A 22135-nucleotide genomic window follows, 5' to 3' on the forward strand; every position below is an offset into this window, starting at 1 on the left:
TCGCTAGCTATCTATCTGCAGCTGATTAGCTGAAGCACTATGGAAGTTTAGCCTGTTCAGTGCACATAAATTTCTCCTCTAGCGGGCCTACCGGCCTGGGTTGAAAGCCCACGTACTCCACAGCTGGTCCAAAACCACGAGGAGGTTACAGTTACAGCCCATAATATCCCTATTGGGCTGGGCCAACTGCTTTCTTGCCTCCTGGACTTCACTTTGGTAAGACCGACCACTCAGCAGTGATCCTCAACAATTAAAAAAAATCTCAGCAGTTCAGATAGTCACTCGTCAGGCACTTTGCGTACGAGAGTGCTACTAGCAAGTAGCAAAGCAATCTAGTAGCAGCGCAAGCATGGCGCTTGACGTCTCATCTCGAAGCAAGCACAAGCCTCCAAATGAAGCTACCTTCCCCTTTTAATTTTGCGCGTCGCATGCACTCTCACTCGCAATCGCAATCTCAAGCAACCCTGCATGCCAACTGTAGATGAACGATCGGGAGTCAACGCAACGCAACGCAAGCGATCGCGAGCTTTTCGATGTGATCTAGTATTCTAGGAGTATCTAGCTCTGCATTGCCTCTCTCGTCTGTTCCTGCTTGCTTGCTAAGTGAGATCGATCGAGCTTCAACCACTAGCCAGCACGTACGCGCCGATCGAGGCATCGACGATGGATGACGACGACCTCCACGGCGGCAACGGCAAGAACAAGCCGCCAACGAGCTGGAGGCGGCGCCGCTGCTACTGCTGCAGCGGCACAACGGCGGCCACGCTGCTCATGTTCCTGCTCACCAACGCCGTCTCCGTCGCCGTCGTCTCGTCCGGCGCCGGGCCCTCCCTCCTCCGCCGCTACAGCGGCGGCGGCTACAGGCCCGCCGCCACCATCGTCAGCCTCTGGGATGGCTCCGCGGCGCTCCACGCGGACCTCAACGCCACGCAGGCCGCGCTCGCTGCCAGCCGCGCCCACCTCGCCGACCTCCACGCCCGCGTCCGCACCGCCAACGAGCTCCTCCAGACGCTCCTCCGCGCCATGCAGGACCACGGTGGCCGGGACCTCCCTGCGACGCCTGACGGCGGATGGAAGCGCGAGCCAGCCGGCGAGCTCAGGCTGGCCGTCGCCCCGCATCACAAGGTGGGCGTGGCCGGGGCGGGGGAGGCCGTGTTCCCGGTGCTGGGCCACGCGTGCGTCCGCGTCCAGGACGACGTGGAGCGGTACATGGACTACGCGCCCGGCGGGGAGTGTCCGTCCGACGACCCGCTCGCGCACAGCCTCATGCTCAGCGGCTGCGAGCCGCTGCCGCGCCGCCGCTGTCGGCCGCGGTCGCCCAAGCGGTTCCCGCAGCCGTTGCCGCTTCCCAGGAGCCTCTGGACCACGCCGCCGGACACCACCGTCGTGTGGGACGCTTACGCCTGCAAGAACTACTCGTGCCTCGCGGCCGCCGCCCGCGGCGGCGGCATCAGCGGCTGCGGCGGCGACGGTGGCGGCGGAGCATGCTTCGACCTGCGGCGCGGCCGGGGGAATAAGCAGGCCGACAGATGGGCGCGCGACGACGGCGCGCTGTCCTACTCCATCGACGCCGTGCTCGCGGCGCGGCCCAACGGCACGGTGCGCATCGGTCTGGACCTCGGCGGCGGCTCCCCCACCGGTACGTTCGCGGCGCGGATGCTGGAGCGCGCGCGGGTCACCGTGCTCACCGCGGCCGTCAACTCCGGCGCGCCCTTCGGCAGCTTCGTCGCGTCGCGCGGACTGGTGCCGCTGCACGTCACCGCCGCGCACCGGCTGCCCCTGTTCGACGGCACCATGGACATCGTGCACGCGGGGCGCGAACTTGGCGGCGGCGGCGGCGTGATGCTGGAGTTCGCGTTGTACGACGTCTACCGGGTGCTCAGGCCAGGGGGCTTGTTCTGGCTCGACCACTTCGTCTACGCCGCCGCGCAGCTCAACGCGACGTTCGTGCCCATGCTGGATCGCGTCGGGTTCAGGAAGCTGCGGTGGAACACCGCCCGAGGAAAGGAGAAGGGCCAGTGGTACGTGTCAGCGCTGTTGGAGAAGCCCATGGCATGAGAACATTAGTGTGCGTGTGTTTTTTTACAGAGAAGTCGTGGCTGTAATAATCCTATGAATTATGTCCTGTTCATTCTTGCTTCTGGTGTACTATGACTTTTTGCCTAATTATAGAAAAATGCAATACATTACCGTACGTGTCAGCATCCTATTGGTTGACAATTGGTTGAGGTCTAAGAAATTTCGCCGATTGCCAAATTTACTAGCAGTAGGAAAAATACTAAATGGATATTTTGCATTGGTAGCATAGAAAAAAAATAGCGGGCTAAAGGGCGCTATAGCAGCCGGAGAGGCTTGACGCTATGCCAACTTTAACCGCTGTTGTGAGCTATAGCGCCGCTAAGTTGCATAGCTTTAACGTTAAAATAGTGACACTATTTCATATTTACCTACTTATCATTTGCTTACTAATTTAATTAGTTATTTTCTACTTATAATTTGCTACTAATTGGGTATTTTGAACAATTAAACACTGGAGTTTCATGAACCATGTTGTAATGTCATATTAGTAATGTTACCTAGACTTGTGAAATCTTAGAAACATATTTGTGTTCATCGAATTTCATATTTAACATGTTTTTTACATCAATTACTTGTGTTTTTCATGCTTATTTTATAAAAAAACGCTATCTGTTGTAGCGTCGTTATAGCTTCATAACTGCTGAAAAAAGTTACCGCTATTTTTAATAGCCCGCTATTTTTAAACTGTGATTGGTAGACAAATAATAATACTATACATTCTTTAGACAGGTTCGCATTGTATTAAACTACAATAAACTAAAACCACCGTCCGTAGAACAGTTTGGATGGGCACGAAACCGAAGGCACGCACAGGCACAGCAACCAGCCTAGTATCTAGCCAATTCAGTCAGCTCTTGCGAATTACAATCAGAAGCGCCTTATTATATCCCAAAGTAATATACCGCCGATAATAAATTTGAAAGGGGTCAAAATTACAGTGCCTATATTGGAAATTTTTGAGGTGGAATTAGAATCAGAGATTAAAAAAAAAACTAGTTAGATACACGCAAGACAGTGAGGCTAAAATGGCTCAACAGAAATGGCGTAGGAAATTGCTCAATACAACAATCAAATTTACTACACTGCTTATAGTGAGCATGTGTGGCAGTCACAATGCTTACCTGAATATGCATGATTTGATCAGGGTTCCATAGAGAAAGATCAGATTTTTTATTAATTTTTTTTTTCAAAGGATCATTCTAGAGAAAATTTCGGCCCTCTTCCATTATATTCTGGATCCTTTTAAATTCAAAGTTACCTATTTGACCAGGAATCTAACTTGCCTTCTTTATATGGCCCTTCGGTCAAATTTGGCTACTAAAAGTGTTACATAGGGATGAAATGACAATTTTACTCCACGGTAAAATAGGTAAGTTCAATTTTCATATATTTTATTTTGAGGTTATTCAGACTATTTTTATATGGTTTGAGGTCCTCATAATAGCACAAAATAAGGCACACATTATTTTCTGAACAATTACGCTGACCTCAAACCATGCAAAAATAATCTAAATAATCCTTAAAATGAAATATAACTGAACTTACCTATTTCGCCGAGGGATAAATGGTCATTTCATCCCCACCTAACAATGTTAGTAGCCAATTACGATGGAAGGGCCATATAACGATGGAAAGTTGAATTTCAAGACAAATAGGTACTCCCTCAATTCCAAATTATAAGTCGTTTGGACTTTTTTGGTACATCTATTTTACTATATATCTAGACATATTATTTATCTAGATGCATAGCAAAATAGATGTACCAAAATAGTAAAAGCGACTTATAATTTAGAACGTAGGGAGTAACTTATATAAATTTAGTTAAACTTGAAAAGGCTTGATTTAGGATAAACCTAAAACATCACTTATTTTTGAATGGAGGGGGTAGTAGCTAATAGCTGCTACTTTTTAGCTAGCTAATTTTTTATGGGGGCTATTTGGATCTAACTAATTGGTGGTTGGATAGCGAATTGAAAGTGTATACGATTTCAAACCTGCTGAAACTAATAAAGACTGTCTACGAATCCGTTGACAGATTTCTGCTGCCGAAATCTGTCACATTTTTTGACCAATCAGAGAGTATTAGAAAAACTGACAGATAACTACATAAAAAAAATCTATCAAATCTATTAACGGGCCGGGCATACAACAACAGAAATCCAAATACCCATGAAAACAACAGGCCCAGAATATGAAGATGTAAACTGACATAGCGCAATATATGTAGTTGTAGTTGTAGCAGGTAGGCCTACCAAACAAACAAACAAAGGCCGGCATTGTAAAGCCCAAAAACAAAAGGACATCTATAGAAAACGAGACAGAGAAGCATAACATTAACCGATTCACAAATGAAGCTAAGACACGTACAAAAATCACACAGCCTTCTTACTGATAATTAGCTAACAAAAAAACATAATTCACCATTACAAAAAAAATTCAACTCAACTAAATTCACTATTACAACTATAAACATTACAGCTAAAACAACACAAACAAATACATTCAACTCAACTAAATTCACCATTACAACTCTAAACATTACAACTAAAAAAATTACACGCAAACTAGAAAAACAACTCAGCTAAATTCACTATTACAAAACATAATGCTCAATTTCTAGTGGAGCGTGGACGGTGACCATTCGATTACACACACTACCAAGGTGCTAGCTAGTCACCTCGCAAAAAAATAAAACTGCTTGCTAGTCATATGTCAGTTTAATTTGTGCATCGACCGCCGTTGCGTTTTTTTAATCGGCATTGCGTTTTGACTTCTGCAATGGGCCTCGCATATGTCATCGCCATGCCTGCAGCTTTCTGGATGGCCACGGCGCGGCGGTGGCACCAATCTAGGACCTGTTCGTGTGAATTTATCAGATTTATAAGTGATGGTATAGTATTTTTTCGCATAATAAAACAGCATTAGACGGCCTTAAAGCAAACCCATTGGTCCAAAATTCAACAGATTTCAACAACAAAAATTTATTGACAGATAAATAGCAAAAGTCAACTAATAATTAGCAACCCTTCCAACTAATAATTAATAGATTTATTAGCAGATCTATTATTTTGATCGGTACTAATTTTAGCTACTAATTTTTTTAATGCTAATGGATCAAACGGTCTCTAAAAGTGGTTAAAGAGCCACATCAAAGGTTTTGGATTATTCCTTTCCTCGTTGGTGATCAAAGCAACAGATTCCATATCATGTGTGCACCCACAACAAGACCATGCGCTGACCTCTCTCTCTAGCAAGTCCTGGTCCTCGTCGCTCGGGAAATCGCCGGCAACCCTGCCACCCCATTGCTCGTCGCCTCATCACTGGGGAAATCGCCGGTCACTCTGCCACCCCCATTGCTCGCCGCCAGGACGATTTGCCAGATCTGCAAAGGAGAAGGCCCATGCCGACGGCCGCCGCCAATCCAGGCCAGTCGCTGCTCCATCCAGCAGTAGCCACTGCCCCCAACTTCTCCGCCACCCGAGAACTCGAGGTGAGGCCGTACGTCTCCTTCCAAGTCCTCCATTCCTAGCTGCTACTCTGCTAGTTGCTAGCTAGCCCTCTCTCCATCTTCCATGGAAATGTGGCCAAGGCTTGCTACCGCGAGAATTTACTCTACTTTAAAATAGGCGATTTAGTTTCGATCAACTTAAAAGACACGGGATAGGATATGCTATGTTAAATTTTCCATACCCTTAAAGGCCTTAATCCCCATTGTTATAGGAAGTTTCCATTAATTATACCTGACCAGATGGAGATGCTATGATTCTGTATTTTAATCCAAAATTTTAAGTCAAATAGGAGTATCATGCTTGATTAATACATTAAAAAATTCGCACTAAAACGTTGATTTTATATTGAAGAAATTAGTAAATAATATTTAGTTCACTCTCAAAGAGTGGCACATAGAAAGTTAGTGTACTAACCCTAGGCATGGCACATAGAAAGTTATGTACAGTACTACATAGAGTTCTACATGTAAGGTATTTGTAAACTGAAAGTTAATGTACTACATAGAGTTCTACATGTAAGGTGTTTTTAAACTGAAATTACTAGTATGTTAAGAAAGTATTCTAGGATGACAATTTTCAGAAAAACAATACCCCCAAACCATTTTTTTGTTCCCGAAGGGTTTCACATTCCTGCTGGTTTTTGGACCTTTGCTGACATTTTTTCTGTTTTCAACCATATATTTTCTTTTTTGGCATTTTCATTTGCTGATGGGTTTTCTTTTTAGATTGTGACCACATTTCTAGCGGCACATTCTTGTACCTGAGTCCACCAAAAGTTCCATATACCTCTGTTAATGCTACTTGTACCATCACGGCATCACGCGAAGCAGGTTTACCTATTCTTTTTTAGTTATCCAAGGAGGAAACCATTTGCACTTCATATGTGAGCTGATGAGGTTGCAAATTAAATGCTTTCCAGGTAGGAGGAGCATTTGATTTGCAATCGGTGAGATAATAAACAATTACTAAGTTACATGTCGTGTCCAATTCCAGGCAGGGGAGCAATGGCTGGAGGGCTAGCTTTGTTTTGGTAAAAATGGGACATCAAATTCTGGTGGTCCTGAGCTTCACCATGCAAGTCATCCTCCTCTTGTCTGCAGGGATCCGCCGGCGTGAAAGCTCGGCTTTGTTAAGGACCCTCCTCTGGCTGGCATACCTAATGGCTGACTACATCGCCATCTATGCCCTTGCACTACCGGAGAGAACTACTTTGCCGAGTGCATTCCATCGGGCACTCGGTAAAGGCAGTCTTTGCCGAGAGCCAGACCCAGCGGCACTCGGCAAAGAAATGCCGTCGGCAAATCTGCCTTTGCCGAGTGCCGGGCACTCGGCAAAGATTGGCCGTCGGCAAAAATCTGTCTTTGCCGAGTGACGTCGGCAAAAAAATTTTGCCAAGTGCCGGGCGCTCTGCAAATTCCGACCGTCGGCAAAGGTGGCCGGCGTGACAGCGGCCATCTACCGTCAGCCTTTGCCGAGCGCCCCTCCATTTGGCGCTCGGCAAAGAATTTTTTTATTTTTTTAAATTCTTTGCCGAGTGCCACGTGCCCTGGCACACGGCAAAGACTTCTTTGCCGAGTGCCAAGGGTGGCACTCGGCAAATTAATTTTTTTTGTTTTTTTGTCCCATTTTTTTGTGGGGCCTTTTCACACGTGGAGATGTCTGGGTTTTAGGCATCCGACGTCACAACTTGCTCGAAACTTTCTTAATTTTTTACCACAGCCTTCGCATGTGATAACAAGACACCTCGACAAGTTTCGTGATTTTTAGACTTGGTTTGGATTTTATATAATTTAAATACACTTTCCCCGCAAGTATCTCGTCATGTTACGACAACAAGAAGCTCGTAATTTCATGTGAGTTCCTGGATACGGCCTTAACATACGCTAAATATCATAAATATCATTTTTTGAATGACCAAAATCGATTATTCCATATACCTGCAGTTCAAATTTAAAATATTCGAAAAAATTCAACGAAAAAAAATAATTAATGAAATATAGTAAAGAACTCAAAATTGTCCCAAATTTTGAAATGGAGATGAAATTACTATAGCAAGGCCCCACAAAAAATATGGGGACAAAAAAACAAAAAAAATTAATTTGCCGAGTGCCACCCTTTTGGCACTCGGCAAAGAAGCCTTTGCCGAGTGCCAGGGCACGTGGCACTCGGCAAAGAATTAAAAAAATAAAAAAAATTCTTTGTCGAGTGCCCATTTCTGGAGCACTCGGCAAAGGCCCAATAGAAAATGGGCCGCTGGCCCAAAATCCCCCCCCCCACCCTAGAACGCTATTTGCTCCCTTGCGCCCGCCTGCCCGCTCGGTCCCGACGCCCGCCGCCGCCACAGCCGCCGCCGCCGCTTCGCCGTGCATCCCTGGCCAGCCAGCGCCGCCCCCGGCCGTCCGCCCTGCTCCAGCGCCGACCATTCCCCTCCGTACCCGGGCAGCAGTCGCCCGCCCGCGCAGCTCGCACCAACCCCCGCGCGCGCCGCCGGCCACCCCCGATCCGCCGCGCGGCGACGCCCACGCCGGCGCGCCCCCGCCACGCGCGCCCCCGCCCCTGCATCCCCCACCCCCGAGCCACCCCAAGCCGGCCGTGCGGCTCTCAGGGCGCGCACCGCCGCCTTTGGTATATGCGCTTTGGCCCCGCCGCCGTCCATGAGTGCTGACCACCGCCGGCGGCGCGCGCCGTCCTCCACCTGCATGCGCTGGCCCCGCGCGCCCCCATGCTCCCCTGGTCTTGTCGCCAGCTTGGAAGAAGGAGGAGGAAGCAACAGTAAGAAGAAGGGAGGAGAAGAAGGAAGAAGGAAGAAAAAAGAGGAGAAAGAAAGAGAAGGAAAAGGAAGAAGAAGGAGAAGGAAAAAAGAGAAGAAAAAGGAAGGAGGAGGAGGAGAGGAAGGAGGAGGAGAAGGGGAGAGAGGGAGAGGGGAAGGAAGCCGAGGTGGAGGGGAGGAGGAGGTGCCTCGGCCGTCTTCTCTGCATGCCCGTCCTGCCGACGCCCCTACCGTCACCGAACCGCCTACGAGCGTGGGCAAGGTATATCCACCCTTTCTCCACTTGTTGGCCTTCGTGCCGTTGTGATGTCGGCCTTCGTGTCGCTGTGCTTATCGGCCTTCGTGCCGTTTGTGATTGTCGGCCTTCGTGCCGTTGTTTTTTACTTTGGAAACCTCCCCATGCAGGGGAGGTGCTGCCGAAATTTTGAACTTATAGTGTCGTGTTTCTTCTTTTGCAGAGCAGGACCTATCGGAGGTGACCCGGAGGTCCCCGATCATCTTCGTCGATGTCGCGGGTCTGCCTGCATTGCGTCGCCTCACCACTGCGGCGACTCGCCACTGCTCCGCTAGCCTGACTTCACCGACACCCTAGGTATAAATCACCTCTTTTTCCGCTTGTCTGTTGTCGTAGATCGGTGTAGCCCAGTTAGGCGTCTCCCGTCCAAAAGAGATATCTTTGGAGGTATGTAGATCTTTGCATATCTGCGACCGTATCTGTTTTGGATTGTCCATGTTTTTTGGACAGCCCGCGGATGCATAGATGGGTTAGTTTCCATGGTCCGCTTCGGTCCGAGATGGTGTTTCGGCATCACCCCCTATTGTTCTTCGGATACACACTCTCCCTTGCAGGACGTGTATCGGGAGAACAGCGGGGAGGTGCTGCCGAAATTCTGTCTGGGATAGGAGCGGAGCATGGAAATTAACCTCATCTACGCATCCGTGGGCGAGATTAGGACCTATCCTCACCTATTAGAGAGTAAGGACACCGCGTAGATGCAACTGATGGTCACCTATGGAGATGTTATATATGCTAGAGGATGGAGGACCGTCAGTGGATGTACACGGGCCGAACAAGTCAGGGTGATGCTAGCATTGAATGGATGAACAAGACTAATCATTTCTTAAAGTGTGCATTTGGCAAGGCCGCTAGATACCCGAAAATGGCTTTGTGTCCCTACAGCAAGTGTGGTAACAGGAGAATGCAAAACCAGGAAGTCATGGGTATACATCTGCACAAGAATGGGTTTACGCCGAACTACACCCGATGGGTCCACCATGGTGAAGCCGATCGTATGAGAGAGGAGGTGGTGAGACCACGCTTCGAGGCTTTCGATGCTGATGCTGGGGTAGCAGACATGGTAGATGACGTTCACCAAGCACAGTTTGCTAAAGGACGTGAGGAGGCGGAGATGCAGGCAGCCGTAGATGCGTTCAAGTACATGATGGACTCGACGGCGAAACCCCTTCACGCTCATTCTGAGGTCTCTCAGCTAGATGCCATTAGTCGCTTGATGGGGTTGAAGTCCGATTTGAACATGAGTCAAGAAGGCTTTGATAAGGTGTTGGCCATGGTTGGCACCTTGCTTCCAAAGGACCACATGTTCCCGAAGACCATGTACGAGGCACATAAGCTCCTTAAAGCACTGAAGATGCCGTATGAGCAGATACATGCTTGTCCGAATGGGTGTGTCCTATTTTGGGAAGAACACAAGGAGGCAAAGTACTGTTTGAAGTGTAAAGCCTCTAGGTGCCTGGAGGTAGAGTCTGGTGATGGTGGTGGCCAGAAGAGGCAGCTTAAGATACCCGCCCGAGTCTTACGGCACCTTGCCTTCATGCCGAGGCTTCAAAGGCTATTCATGACCGAGGAAACTACAAAACAGATGATGTGGTGCAAGAATGGCAAATGGTACAATCCTAACAAGATGGTACATCCATCTGATGGTGAAGCATGGACCAGCTTTAATGACAAACATCGTCTGAAATCCGATGAGGCTCGTAATGTACGTGTCGCGCTGGCAACAGATGGGTTCAATCCTTATGGCATGATGGCTGCCCCTTACACGTGTTGGCCCATGTTTGTTATCCCCCTCAATCTCTCCCTGGCATCGCCTTTCAATGACATAACGTGATCTTGACGTTGATAATTCCTGGACACCCGGGGAAGAATATGGGTGTGTTCATAGAGCCTGTGATTGATGAATTGATCAAAGCTTGGAATGAAGGGGTATGGACATACGACCGAGCTACAAAGCAAAGCTTCAAAATGTACGTCTGGTACCAATACTCCATGCACGACTTCCTGGCGTATGGGTTATTCAGCGCCTGGTGTGTTCATGGGAAGTTCCCGTGCCTAATATGCCAGGAAGCTATGAGGTTCATTTGGTTGAAGAAGGGTGGCAAGTATTCATCGTTCAATCAACATCGTCAATTCCTAGATTCCAACCATCCATTCTGACAAGACACCAAGAACTTTAGGAAAGGTGTCGCAGTCACGGACCCTAGACCGCACTTGAAGACTGGTGCCGAGGTTCATGCTCAGATAGATGCTCTCGTGCCCAATGAAGAAGGTGGTTTTGTGGGATATTGTGAGCAACGCATATGGACTCATAAGTCCGGCTTGACGAGGCTCCCCTATTTCGATGACCTCCTACTGCCCCATAGCATTGATGTAATGCACACTGAAAAGAATATCACCGAGGCACTTTGGGCAACACTCATGGACACTGACAAGTCTAAGGACAACCCTAAGGCTAGCGTGGACCTGGCGACGTTGTGCGATAGACCACAGCAAGAGATGTGGCCTCCTACAAACGGTAAGAACTGAAAAAGGCCTAAGGCCGATTTTGTCTTGAAACCCGAACAAAGGAGGGAAGTACTACGATGGATCAAGGCGTTAATGTTCCCTGATGGGTATGCAGCGAACCTGACCAAGGGAGTGAACTTAGGCACTATGCGAGTCAACGGGATGAAGAGTCATGACTACCACGTATGGATTGAGTGGCTTCTTCCGGCGATGGTACGAGGCTATGTTCCTGAGCATGTCTGGCTAGTGCTTGCAGAGTTGAGCTATTTCTTCCGCCGGCTTTGTGCCAAGGAGCTATCTCGGACCGTGGTTGCAAACTTGGAGAAAGTGGCACCTGAGTTGCTTTGTAAGTTGGAGAAGATCTTTCCACCCGGCTTCTTCTTGTCGATGCAACATTTGATTGTGCACCTCCTGTATGAGGCACATATGGGGGGCCGTGCAGGCCCATTGGTGCTATCTAATCAAGAGATGTCTGAAGGCTGTTCATAAAAAATGTAGAAATAAAGTCAAAATTGAGGCTTCCATTGCAGAGGCTTCCATTCTGGAGGAGGTGACAAACTTCACACAGCTATACTACACAACGAACTTTCCTAGCGTGCATAATCCACTCCCTCGCTACAATGCTGACGAGAATCACCGACATGCACTACGAGGAGTGCCTCACTTGCATCGTCAAGTATTACGCCACGCACCTTGGTGAGAAGATCACCAAGACACAGGCAAGACAGAGGACGCTGACCCGGGAACAGTACCTTGAGGTAAATGAAGAAGAATAATACTGATTCGTTTTGAGATTAAGTAGCTTTAATTTGGTCTTCTTACATCTCAAATTCTTTATGACATGTAGATGATTCCATGGTGGTGCGAGTCGTATCGGGACTGCTGGGTGATGATCGTGGACAGGTGGTTCACGGAGGGTTATATCCAGGACCACGAGGCAGGGCGGGAGCGGCGTATGGCAGCGACAGGCCCCACACACCATCAAGGCAGCCGCAGCCTCGGCGCGTACAAGCAAGCATAGGTACGTGAATTTTTAGTATTCTGACGCTCCATTCTGCATGTTTCTTCTAATCATCTTGTTGTCTTTCTCGCAGTCGGCGTCACATAGTGGCCAGTCCATCTCCAATTTCATGGCATATGGTCTGGCCCGCAAGGGTAAGGCGACGTCCACTGTCACCTTCACCCCGGATGACCCGCCCGAGTCCTACAGCAACCCGAGCGTCCACACCTGCATCAGTTCATACGCGTCGGAGGCAAGGTCGGTCCATGGGCGAGACTAGTATCCGAGCACCGACGACATCAATGGGACGATGGTCATGAGGCTCGGACAAGGCAAGAAGCATGAGCGGTATTGGATTGGCGATGGCACCCTCGAGCCCAGCGAGATTCCCTCCCTCTCCTAGATCCGAGCACAGACCCCGAGCGGAGGCCCGGCCATACGCCAACGACCGTCCCCTTCACAGCAGCGGGTCGACGCACTCTAGGTTAGTCCCGTTTAACTCTTCATACATTGATCTTTAAATAACTTAGTTACCTTTGCATTGCTGAAACATTCGATTGAAATGTTGCAGGCCGAGAGCGAGAGGATGGCTCAGGGCTGCGGGACCTGGCAGCGAGGACCGAGCAGGCCGAGCGGGAAAGGCAGGCCAAGCAGCTAGTAGAGACTACGATGTTTCTGCAGAACTTTGGGCAAATGCACGGTGTAGCTGTGCCGCAGTTCGCTCCACCGCCGCTGCCAGTTATAGCTAGTCCTGTGAGTATGAAACCAAATTGCTTCGACTAGTGCTTTCATTAGATGACCACTCTAATAGATGCAATCTCTTTTCCTTTATGCACCCTCCATCGGCGGGTTTGAATAACCCATCTCAGGCGCAAGCAGGCGACGACACTTCTCCTTCACCAGGCACTCAGTTTCCTCCCCACCTGTAGTTTGTATCTCTTTTTCACCGCTTGATGGACATGTGATGCACTATGATCGACTATCGACTTGTTTCGATGGATATTGGACCTATTATGCTTGTGATGTCGTGTATGTGAGATATTGTGTGATCGACATGTGATATATATGTGGTGTTGCCTTTTGTGATGAGATGGATGTGATATATATGTGCTATATTGTGTTTGTGATGTCACATATGTTATATATATCTCTTATATGCTGTGTTTGTGAATATAGAATAAAAAAATTAGCCTCTTTGCCGAGTGCCCTGACCCTGGCACTCGGCAAAGATTTTTTTTTTAAAAAAAATCTTTGCCGAGTGCCGCCCTGACAGGACACTCGGCAAAGAAATTACGAAAAAATAAAAAAAAAATCTTTGCCGAGTGCCGACCTGGCAGGGCACTCGGCAAAGAAATTATTAAAAAAAATCTTTGCCGAGTGTCTCCCCGACATGGCACTCGGCAAAGCATGTGCTAACGGAGCCGACGCCATGACAGTCACTTTTCTTTGCCGAGTGCCAAGATTGCACTCGGCAACCCGATAAAAGGCATTCGATAAAGAATTCTTTGCCGATGGATTTTTTACCGGAGGCTCTTTGTCGAGTGCTGCACTCGGCAAAGGCTTTGCCGAGGGCAAAGTAGCCTTTGCCGAGTGCATTAGGCACTCGGCAAAGCGCCTGAATCCAGTAGTGTTGGCCATATGTCCTTCAGCAGCAGGTCAGGCGGCCACCAGATCATGCCATTCTGGGCTCCCTTCCTCCTGCTTCACCTCGGTGGCCCAGACACCATCAAGGCCTACGCCTTCCAGGACAACCAGCTCTGGCTGCGCCACCTGCTCACTCTTGTGGTGCAGGTGATCGGGGCGGCTTATGTCCTCTACCAGTTCGTTGCTTTTGGTAGGAACCCTGGTGGCAGCCGCTACCCTGATGTTCTTCTCTGGCTGCCTCAAGTATGGGGAGAGGACATGGGCACTAAAGTGTGGCGGTATAGATAGCATTGCAAGCTCTCTCAGCGACAAGGAAACGTCACCACAAGTCACTGGCCCTTATCATGGGACGGAGGGAGGGAAGAGGCTGGACACGGAGGAGGTCCTGCTAGGCGCCCACTACATGCGCAATGTCTGCAAGGGCATGTTGGCTGATCGGCCAGTGATGAAGAAGTCTGAATATGAAGTTGTACGCCGGCCAAGGCATCCAGTTGAACGGTGGTATGTATCTGTATGAGTTGATCGCGATGGAGCTCTCCCTCCTATATGACATACTCTACACCAAGGCAGCAGTGATCCATACCTGGTACGGTATCTGCATCCGAATAATCTCACCACTCTCTGACATCGCAGCATTCTTGCTGTTTCAGTTCAGTAGCAAGGATGCCTACATCAGAGTTGATGTCGTCGTCACCTATGTTTTGCTGGTTGGAGCCCTGGTGCTGGAAATGGCGTCATTGCTCAGAGCCGCGGGCTCATCCTGAGCATGCGCGTCCTTCCATATATGCCAGGGGATGCCAACGGCTCTGCAGCATGGTAATGCGCCTTCGTCGGCTTCTCAAGGCAGGAGCAAGGAGGAGGACCTGGCTAGACTCACTTGGGCAGTACAGCCTGTTGGATGTCTGCACTGATGTGAACCATGATAACCTCAGAGGCAAGATCGCCAAGATGATCGGTCTCGGGGACCGGTGGCGAAAGCTGCATTACTCGACCACCGTCCCTGTCTCCGACGGCATCAAGGGCTTGGTGCTGGGAGAGATACGGAAGAAGAGCATGGAGGACCTGAGGAATGCACGGGGCAAGTGGGTACTCAAGGAGAGAGGCATGTACGAGGATCTCATCCGGATCGCTGACGAGACAGAGCTGGACCGCAGCATCATCGTGTGGCACATCGCTACTGATTTTTACCTCTCCATGTGCCCCGAGCCCGAGGAGGACGCCGCCACCGAAGGCACGGTCCGGGACGACATCAGGGTGCTCTCCAACCATATGATGTTTCTCTTGGAGGTGCATCCCTACCTAGTCCTGGGCATCGGGCCGGCCCGGCCCGGCACGGCACGGTCACGGGCCGGCACGGCACGATGGCTATCGGGCCAACGAGGCACGCCGTGCCCTGCGGGCCGTGCCTCATCGGCCTGCGGGCCTGGCCTTCGGCCCAGGCACGGGCCTGTGGGCCATTTTTCGTGCCGTGCTAGCCCGTGAGGCACGGCAAAAATAACAGGCCGTGCCAGCCCACAGCCCGTTTTGTGCAATATATCAAAAAGATGCAATGGAAGCAATATATCAAAAAGATTTTATCAACCAAGCCATACTCCTCAACAACAGATGCAATGGAAGCAGAAATGTCACGGGCCGGCACGGCACGATATCAAAAAGAGCTGTTTTGTGCAATGCTGCCTCATTAAAAACCTACCTAGGTAAAACTCACCCTTGTGAGAAACCCTAGGCAGGAAAAAAAAGTGCAGCCAGCTCCAAATGTCTTAATCTTACATAGTTATTACAGACCATTGTTCAAAGGTTTAAATGAAAACTAAACAAGTGACTAAGTGAGTGAGGGACACATCCACTCTCAACTCACACAAAAGTACTCCAACACTCCCAGCCAACCAATGCCACTGTCAGCCACCAGATCCATCATCTTCACCTTCTGGTTCATCCAGGAACAGATTCTCGAATGCATCTTCAATTTCCTTGGTATCAGCAGCTTCATGTTGTTCCCTCTTCTCTCCTAGCTCCCAGTCCTTCAACAAGGTCAGCATCTCAACATGTTCTGGTTTCAAGCTCCGGCGCCGTTCTTCTAGGATCCTCCCTGCTAAGCTGAAACAAGACTCTGAAGAACAAGTGGAAACAGGAACTGACATGATATCTCTGGCCATAATAGCCAGGATAGGATAGGTTAGTTTGTGGTCCTTCCACCACAGAAGAATGTCAAAACCATCCTCATAAGCAGTTATGCAGTCGCTGTCCAAATAGCTTGAAAGTTCAGAAGCAGTAGAGTGAGAAGAAGAACAGGCAGTGCCACTGGAAGGACCAGGCAGACCTGATCCTCCAAAAATTACCCCCCAAGCCTGTTTTCTCTTACCAGTGGGTGGGGTAGGACCAGCAACCCTTTGTGACCTGGTTGCACCAAACTTTCTCAAATATTTCTCAAACATTTTATGCAACTCAGTTTTCAAATCAGCATAGTAAGTAGTGTAATCAGTACCAGTATATTCAGTAAGTAAATGGAGGACCCTTTGCATACCTCTCAGCTTAGCTCTAGGGTCAAGAATGAATGCAAATGAGTATAAGAGAGGAATGTCCTTCCAATACTTGAGAAATTTATGCTGCATAGGGTACACAAAGGGTCTAAGATTAACATCTCTTTCACATGCATGCAAATGAGTTCCAATCTCCAGAACATGGTGCAGCACAAGAGGACTGGTAGGATAATAAACACCAGACAATGTAACAGTAGAGTCATAAAATACTTCCAGGAACTCCAATATTTTCCCAGCCACGTGCCAATGGGCTGGAGACAACAGTGCAGAACCATAATTTGAATTTATGAACACAGAAAATACTTCACTGTAAGGAACCAAGTGTTTTAGCATGAGATAAGTAGCATTCCATCTAACATCCATGTCTAAGCCAAATTTTCTAGGTCTCATACCTTTAGCTTCACAGTAGTTTCTAAACATAGCAATTCTTTGATTAGAGGAGTTCAAAAAATTAATTGCAGTTCTAAAATCCTCTATATAAGGTTTGATTCTTTTTAGTCCAGATTTGACTATCAGATTAATAATGTGACAAGCACAGCGTTGATGCACAAGACTGTAACCAGGTGCAGGATCATCAGGTGCAGGATCACAACCAAGATAACCAGCAAACATGGGTGTCAAAGTTTCCATAGCCTTAGCATTAGAAGATGCATTATCTAAAGTGATAGAAAAGATTTTATCAACCAAGCCATACTCCTCAACAACAGATGCAATGGAAGCAGAAATGTTTTCACCAGAATGCTTAACTTGAATCAACCTAAGACCAACAATCTTCTTTTGCAATTCCCAATCAGCATTCACATAGTGAGCAACAACAGATATGTAATCCTCTTTAGCATTACCAGACCATATGTCAGAAGTCAAAGCAACAGATGCAGAAGCATGCACACAGTTCCTAATCATAGCACGACGTTCAGCAAATAACTTATCCAGATCTCTAGTGGTGGTTCTTCTAGATGATCTAACAAATCTTGGGTTATGAGAATTTTTAATATATTCCTCAAATGCATCAGTGTCACCAAAACCAAGAGGAAGATCAAGCCTAGCAATCAATCTACACAGTTCAGTTCTAGCAACAGCAGGATCATAGTTCCAATTATGCAAAGACCCATCAGCATTAAAAGCTAGTCGAGACTGAACCCTAGAAGCATTATCAAGTTTCTGTTTGCAAGATTTTTGGTGCCTAAGAATGTGACCAGTACCAGCAGTAGATCTAGCACTCAACACAGTTCTACACATCTTACATATAGCTCTAACACGCACATCGACACCATTAATCTTCTCATAAACCTCCTCAAAGTCACCCCAGCACTGAGACTTGCGCTTACCAAGTCCAGAAACAGCACCAGAGGAAGGAGTACGAGTACCATTACCATCAGCATTACCATTAACACCAGTGTAGTTGGAGTGGGTGTTGGAGTCCACCGTCCCTGTCCCCGTTGCCCCTGCATCGACGGCATCGACGTCGATCGCCGGCTGTGTCCCGCGGGTGGCGTCATCAAACACCGCAAAGGGGTCACGGCCGTCGTCGTCGTGCTCCGGGGACAGCCCAGCCGCGACCAAGTCATCGTCGCCAGTCACAGGGAACATGGCACCGTCGCCCTGCGAGTCACACGCCATGGGGCCCTCGGCCGCGGACGGCTGAACTCCAGCACCGTTCCTCAACGGTGCGCGGCTACGGCTTGGCCGCGGTGCCATTGCCCGTCGTCCGTCTACGCCAAGGCTAGTTGACGACGAGGCATCGGCAGCAGACCTGCAAAGAAAAAGAACACGCAAAGAAAAAAAGGATGAGAAAATGATCCCAAAAACAGAATCAAAACACTGAGAAACGTATAGATCTAGGGGCTAGGGTTAGGGTTACGAATGGGGATGGACTTGCCTGCGCAACCGGAGCCGGATGAGAAAATGATCCCAAAAACAGAATCAAAACACTGAGAAACGTATAGATCTAGGGGCTAGGGTTAGGGTTACGAATGGGGATGGACTTGCCTGAGCAACCGGAGCCCGGCGCCGGAGAAGACGAGGGCCACACAAGGGCAAGACGGGATTAAGAAGGACGGCGAGCGACGGTGGAAGAGAGACGGGGAGGCGGACTCACATGTTCATCGACAAACAGAGGAGAAGGAGTAAAAAGGAAGACGGAGAGGGACTGAGGGAGCAGGGAACTCAGGGAGAGCCGGAGAGGTGATGGAGCGGCGGCGATATCACCGGATCCAAGGAAGACGGTCGCACCGGCGACGAAGATGGATCGACGAGAGGAGGCGAAGATGGACCGAGCGGGTGTCGAGTGCGGCTGCGGTTGGGAGGCGAATGGGATTAGGGTTAGGGTGTCGAGTGCGGCTGCGGCTTGCGGTTGGGAGGCGAGGCGAATGGGGTTAGGGTTAGGGTGATGGAGCGGCGGCCGGCGGCGATATCACCGGATCCAAGGACGACGGTCGCACCGGCGAGGCGGCGACGAAGATGGATCGACGAGGAGGCGAAGATGGACTGAGCGGGTGTCGAGTGCGGCTGCGGTTGGGAGGCGAATGGGATTAGGGTTAGGGTGTCGACTGTCGAGTGCGGGCGTGCGGCTGCGGGGAGGAGGCGAGGGCGCGAGGCGAATGGGGTTAGGGTTAGGGGCCGGCCGGGGGAGGGGGGGGGTCTCGGTTATATGGGGAGCCGGGGAGGAGGCGAGGAGCCGAGGAGGCCAGGAGGGGTGGGCCGGTGGGGAGGGGGCCGGCCTGCTTGCCTGCTTGCGGGCCGTGCCGTGCCGGCCTGTGGGCCGAAGGTTCGGCCCAAGCACGGCCTGCACCCCGTGCCGTGCCAGCCAGGGCCCATTGACCTTCGGGCCGGGCCAGGCTAGGGCCGGGCCTAAATAGCGGGCTCCGTGCCGGGCTCACGGGCTCGGGCTTTGTGCCCAGATATATCCCTACCTGCTGCCGGGGGTCGTTCGCAGCGTCTGAAACAAGCAGAACTACATGTATTTCAGTATGCTGTGGTGGCGTGTCATGAAGTCCACCAAGGAAGAGACCATGAGCTCCCCTAGGTCGACGATCATCAAGAAAATAGGCGAGTGGCAGCTCCCGGCCGATTCACGGGTGTTTGGACACTGAAAATCCGCCTCAAGCGGTTGTCGTGTGTGGGAAAAGGTGCGGACGTGCCAGTGTACTAAGTACACAAAATAAAAAGACAGGAACATGCATTTTATTAAGAGTTAAATGCACCAGAGGTCCATTAACTTGTGAGAATATTTCGGTTAGGTCCATCAACTTCCAAAGTGACTTTTTGGATCCATAAACTTTGTATGCCGTATCACTTAGGTCCATATTCCGCCACGCAGACTTCTCATGCTGACGTGGTCTGCTGACATGTCCTTCTGAAGCAGCTCTTGGCAATGCATTTTGTCAAACAGCTTGTGGACGATGGCGACAGCGTCCCCAGCGCGCCGAGCAGCCACAAAGGAGATGTAGTCCTGGAAGATGGACTCCAGGCCGTCGACGAGATCGTGAACCACCTCGTCTTTTGCGCTCGCGGGGACCTCGTCCATGGCCGCGGCGCCAGACGGAGCTCGAGGTCCGGCCGCTGGACGCCGTGGAGGTCCGGTGGACGCCAGCTCTAGATCGAAAACACGCAGCAGAGCAGAGCAGGGATCAGTAAGTTAAAAATTCGAGCTCAGCCGTCCAAGTGTATGAGTACCTCAGTGTCTCTGGCTCTGAGGAGGCAGTCCCTGGCAAGCCCAAGCTTGTCGTCCATCCAGGCCTTGAGCAGTCCCATCACGACGGACTCCACCTCGAAGGGCTCCATGTCGCCCACGACAGCCTTGCGCGCCCGTCGTCGCAGTCCGCCGCGTCCTCAGCCGTCATCTGCGCCAGGGCCTTCTCCAGCCTGCTTGCCGAGTGGAGCACGCGGACGAGCTCGTCAGTGAGGATGTTCACCTTGGCGAGGTACTGCCTCAGCACGACGCCAAAGCAGCCGTGCAGGGTGACCGCGGCCACCGCCACCGGCGCGGGGTGCCACCACCTCAGCACCGGGCTGAAGTTCCTGCGCTCGAACATGGCCAGCTGCTCCGTGTCCCTGGCGAGCTGCATCAGGACGGACCCAGGGTCGCTGTCGCGGTCGATGATCACGCTGTCGGCCTCGCCGAGTCCGGTCTCAAGTATCTGCAACCAGATGGAAGCGAAAAATGGTCATGAACAGATCAATACTCTGTACCAGTGTGCCATGATATAGTAACATCAACTTTATTACGTTGGTGAAGGCGCTCTTCATCGAACACCTGACGTAATAATCGACGCGGTCTCCAGCAAAGTTCCCGTCGCCAGCGCATTCCCGGTCAGCGATGATCTTGCCGGCGGCAAGCGCCAGGGACAGCAGGATCTCCATGCCTTCCGTAGCAGCGCCACCGATGCCCTTCTCGTAGCTGTCGTGGTAGTCCAGTCCAGCCGTCCAGGAGGCGCTTCTCCGACTACTCCTGCATCCCACCGAGCGCGCTCAGGAGCACCTTGGAGTACAGCGGGTCACGGCTCCCCTGCTTGGTGTCAGCTGCCACGTCAACGAGCACGGTGAGCGCCGCAGCGACGAGGTCCGGCTCGACCTGGCCTGTGATCACGTACTGCTGGAAGAACACCCACGCCAAGCACACGTTGTGCAGGATCCTGTTGATGCCAAGCGTAGGCCACGTCTTCTTGATGAGCTCTAGGAGCTCGTCGACCTCGTCGAGCACGACGGTGCACTCCCTCAGGTCAAAGATGGTCTGGAGGAGGGAGCAGTAGAGGAGCACGTTGAGCGGGTACCAGTCGGCCCAGTGGCAAGCTTCTACAGCGGCACCGGCGGTGCCGGAGCGCCACGAGAGCGCGTGCACGGCGTTGGTGAGGGCGCGCATGACGTCAGAGTTCTCGCCGGTGTTGATGGCGCGGATCTCGGTTGCGCGCATGACCTCGCGGAACCGGAGCACGGCGGCGTGGAGGCGATCGAGCGGGAGGGAAGGGCGCAGGATGAGTCCTGCCTCCAGGAGCTTGATCTGCCGCTGGTGGTACTCCTCGGCGTCAGTGAACTCTGCAGGCTTCAGCTGCCGTAGGAGTTCCAGCGGGAGAACAATCGTCTCCGCCCTCCTGCCCACCTGTGTGCAAACCAGACTTGTCAAGGAAAAGATGTAGACGAAAACGATCAATGCCGCCATGGACGCCGACCTGACCGGCGACGGTGCGCATGAGGGTGCGGCGCAGGCGCGCGTCACTCGGGTCGGTGACTCGCATCTGCTGCCGCATGATCTCCGCTGACGTCATCGGCCGCCGGGCCCGACGTCTGGCTCAGCGTGCGGGCCATCATCGGCTGCGCTCCCGACGACAGCCGCCTTGGCCTCAGTCCGAGCGCCTTCTTGACTCGGCTGCCCATGACGCTGCCCCCGGTGCTGAGGTGGTGGCACCCCGCGCGGGTGGCGGTGGCTGCGGTCACCCTGCACGGCTGCTTCGGCGTCGTGCTGAGACAGTACCTCGCCAAGGTGAACATCCTCACTGACGAGCTCGTCCGCGTGCTCCACTCGGCAAGCAGGCTGGAGAAGGCCCTGGCGCAGATGACGGCTGAGGACGCGGCGGACTGCGACGACGGGCGCGCAAGGCTGTCGTGGGCGACATGGAGCCCTTCGAGGTGGAGTCCGTCGTGATGGGACTGCTCAAGGCCTGGATGGACGACAAGCTTGGGCTTGCCAGGGACTGCCTCCTCAGAGCCAGAGACACTGAGGTACTCATACACTTGGACGGCTGAGCTCGAATTTTTAACTTACTGATCCCTGCTCTGCTCTGCTGCGTGTTT

At 51.0% G+C, this 22135-nt stretch overlaps 2 protein-coding genes and 1 pseudogene across 2 annotated transcripts; 2 read left to right on the forward strand and 1 right to left on the reverse strand.

The window, feature by feature from the left end:
• Nucleotides 1-663: 663 nt before the first annotated feature.
• On the forward strand, nt 664-2058 carry LOC136469276 (probable methyltransferase At1g29790). Its single transcript, XM_066467532.1, has one exon. It carries the CDS (start codon nt 664-666, stop codon nt 2056-2058), a length of 1395 nt encoding a protein of 464 aa, XP_066323629.1.
• A 4566-nt stretch (nt 2059-6624) lies between these two features.
• Nucleotides 6625-14581, forward strand: LOC136469277 (uncharacterized). The gene is made up of 3 exons (XM_066467533.1): nt 6625-6775; nt 13792-14048; nt 14273-14581. Exons 1-3 carry the CDS (start codon nt 6625-6627, stop codon nt 14567-14569), a joined length of 705 nt encoding a protein of 234 aa, XP_066323630.1. The 3' UTR covers nt 14570-14581.
• A 5059-nt stretch (nt 14582-19640) lies between these two features.
• On the reverse strand, nt 19641-21718 carry LOC136469278 (protein unc-13 homolog; annotated as a pseudogene).
• Between the last annotated feature and the right edge of the window lie 417 nt (nt 21719-22135).

Source organism: Miscanthus floridulus, chromosome 8 (genome assembly GCF_019320115.1).
Source record: "Miscanthus floridulus cultivar M001 chromosome 8, ASM1932011v1, whole genome shotgun sequence".
NCBI classification, from domain to species: domain Eukaryota; kingdom Viridiplantae; phylum Streptophyta; class Magnoliopsida; order Poales; family Poaceae; genus Miscanthus; species Miscanthus floridulus.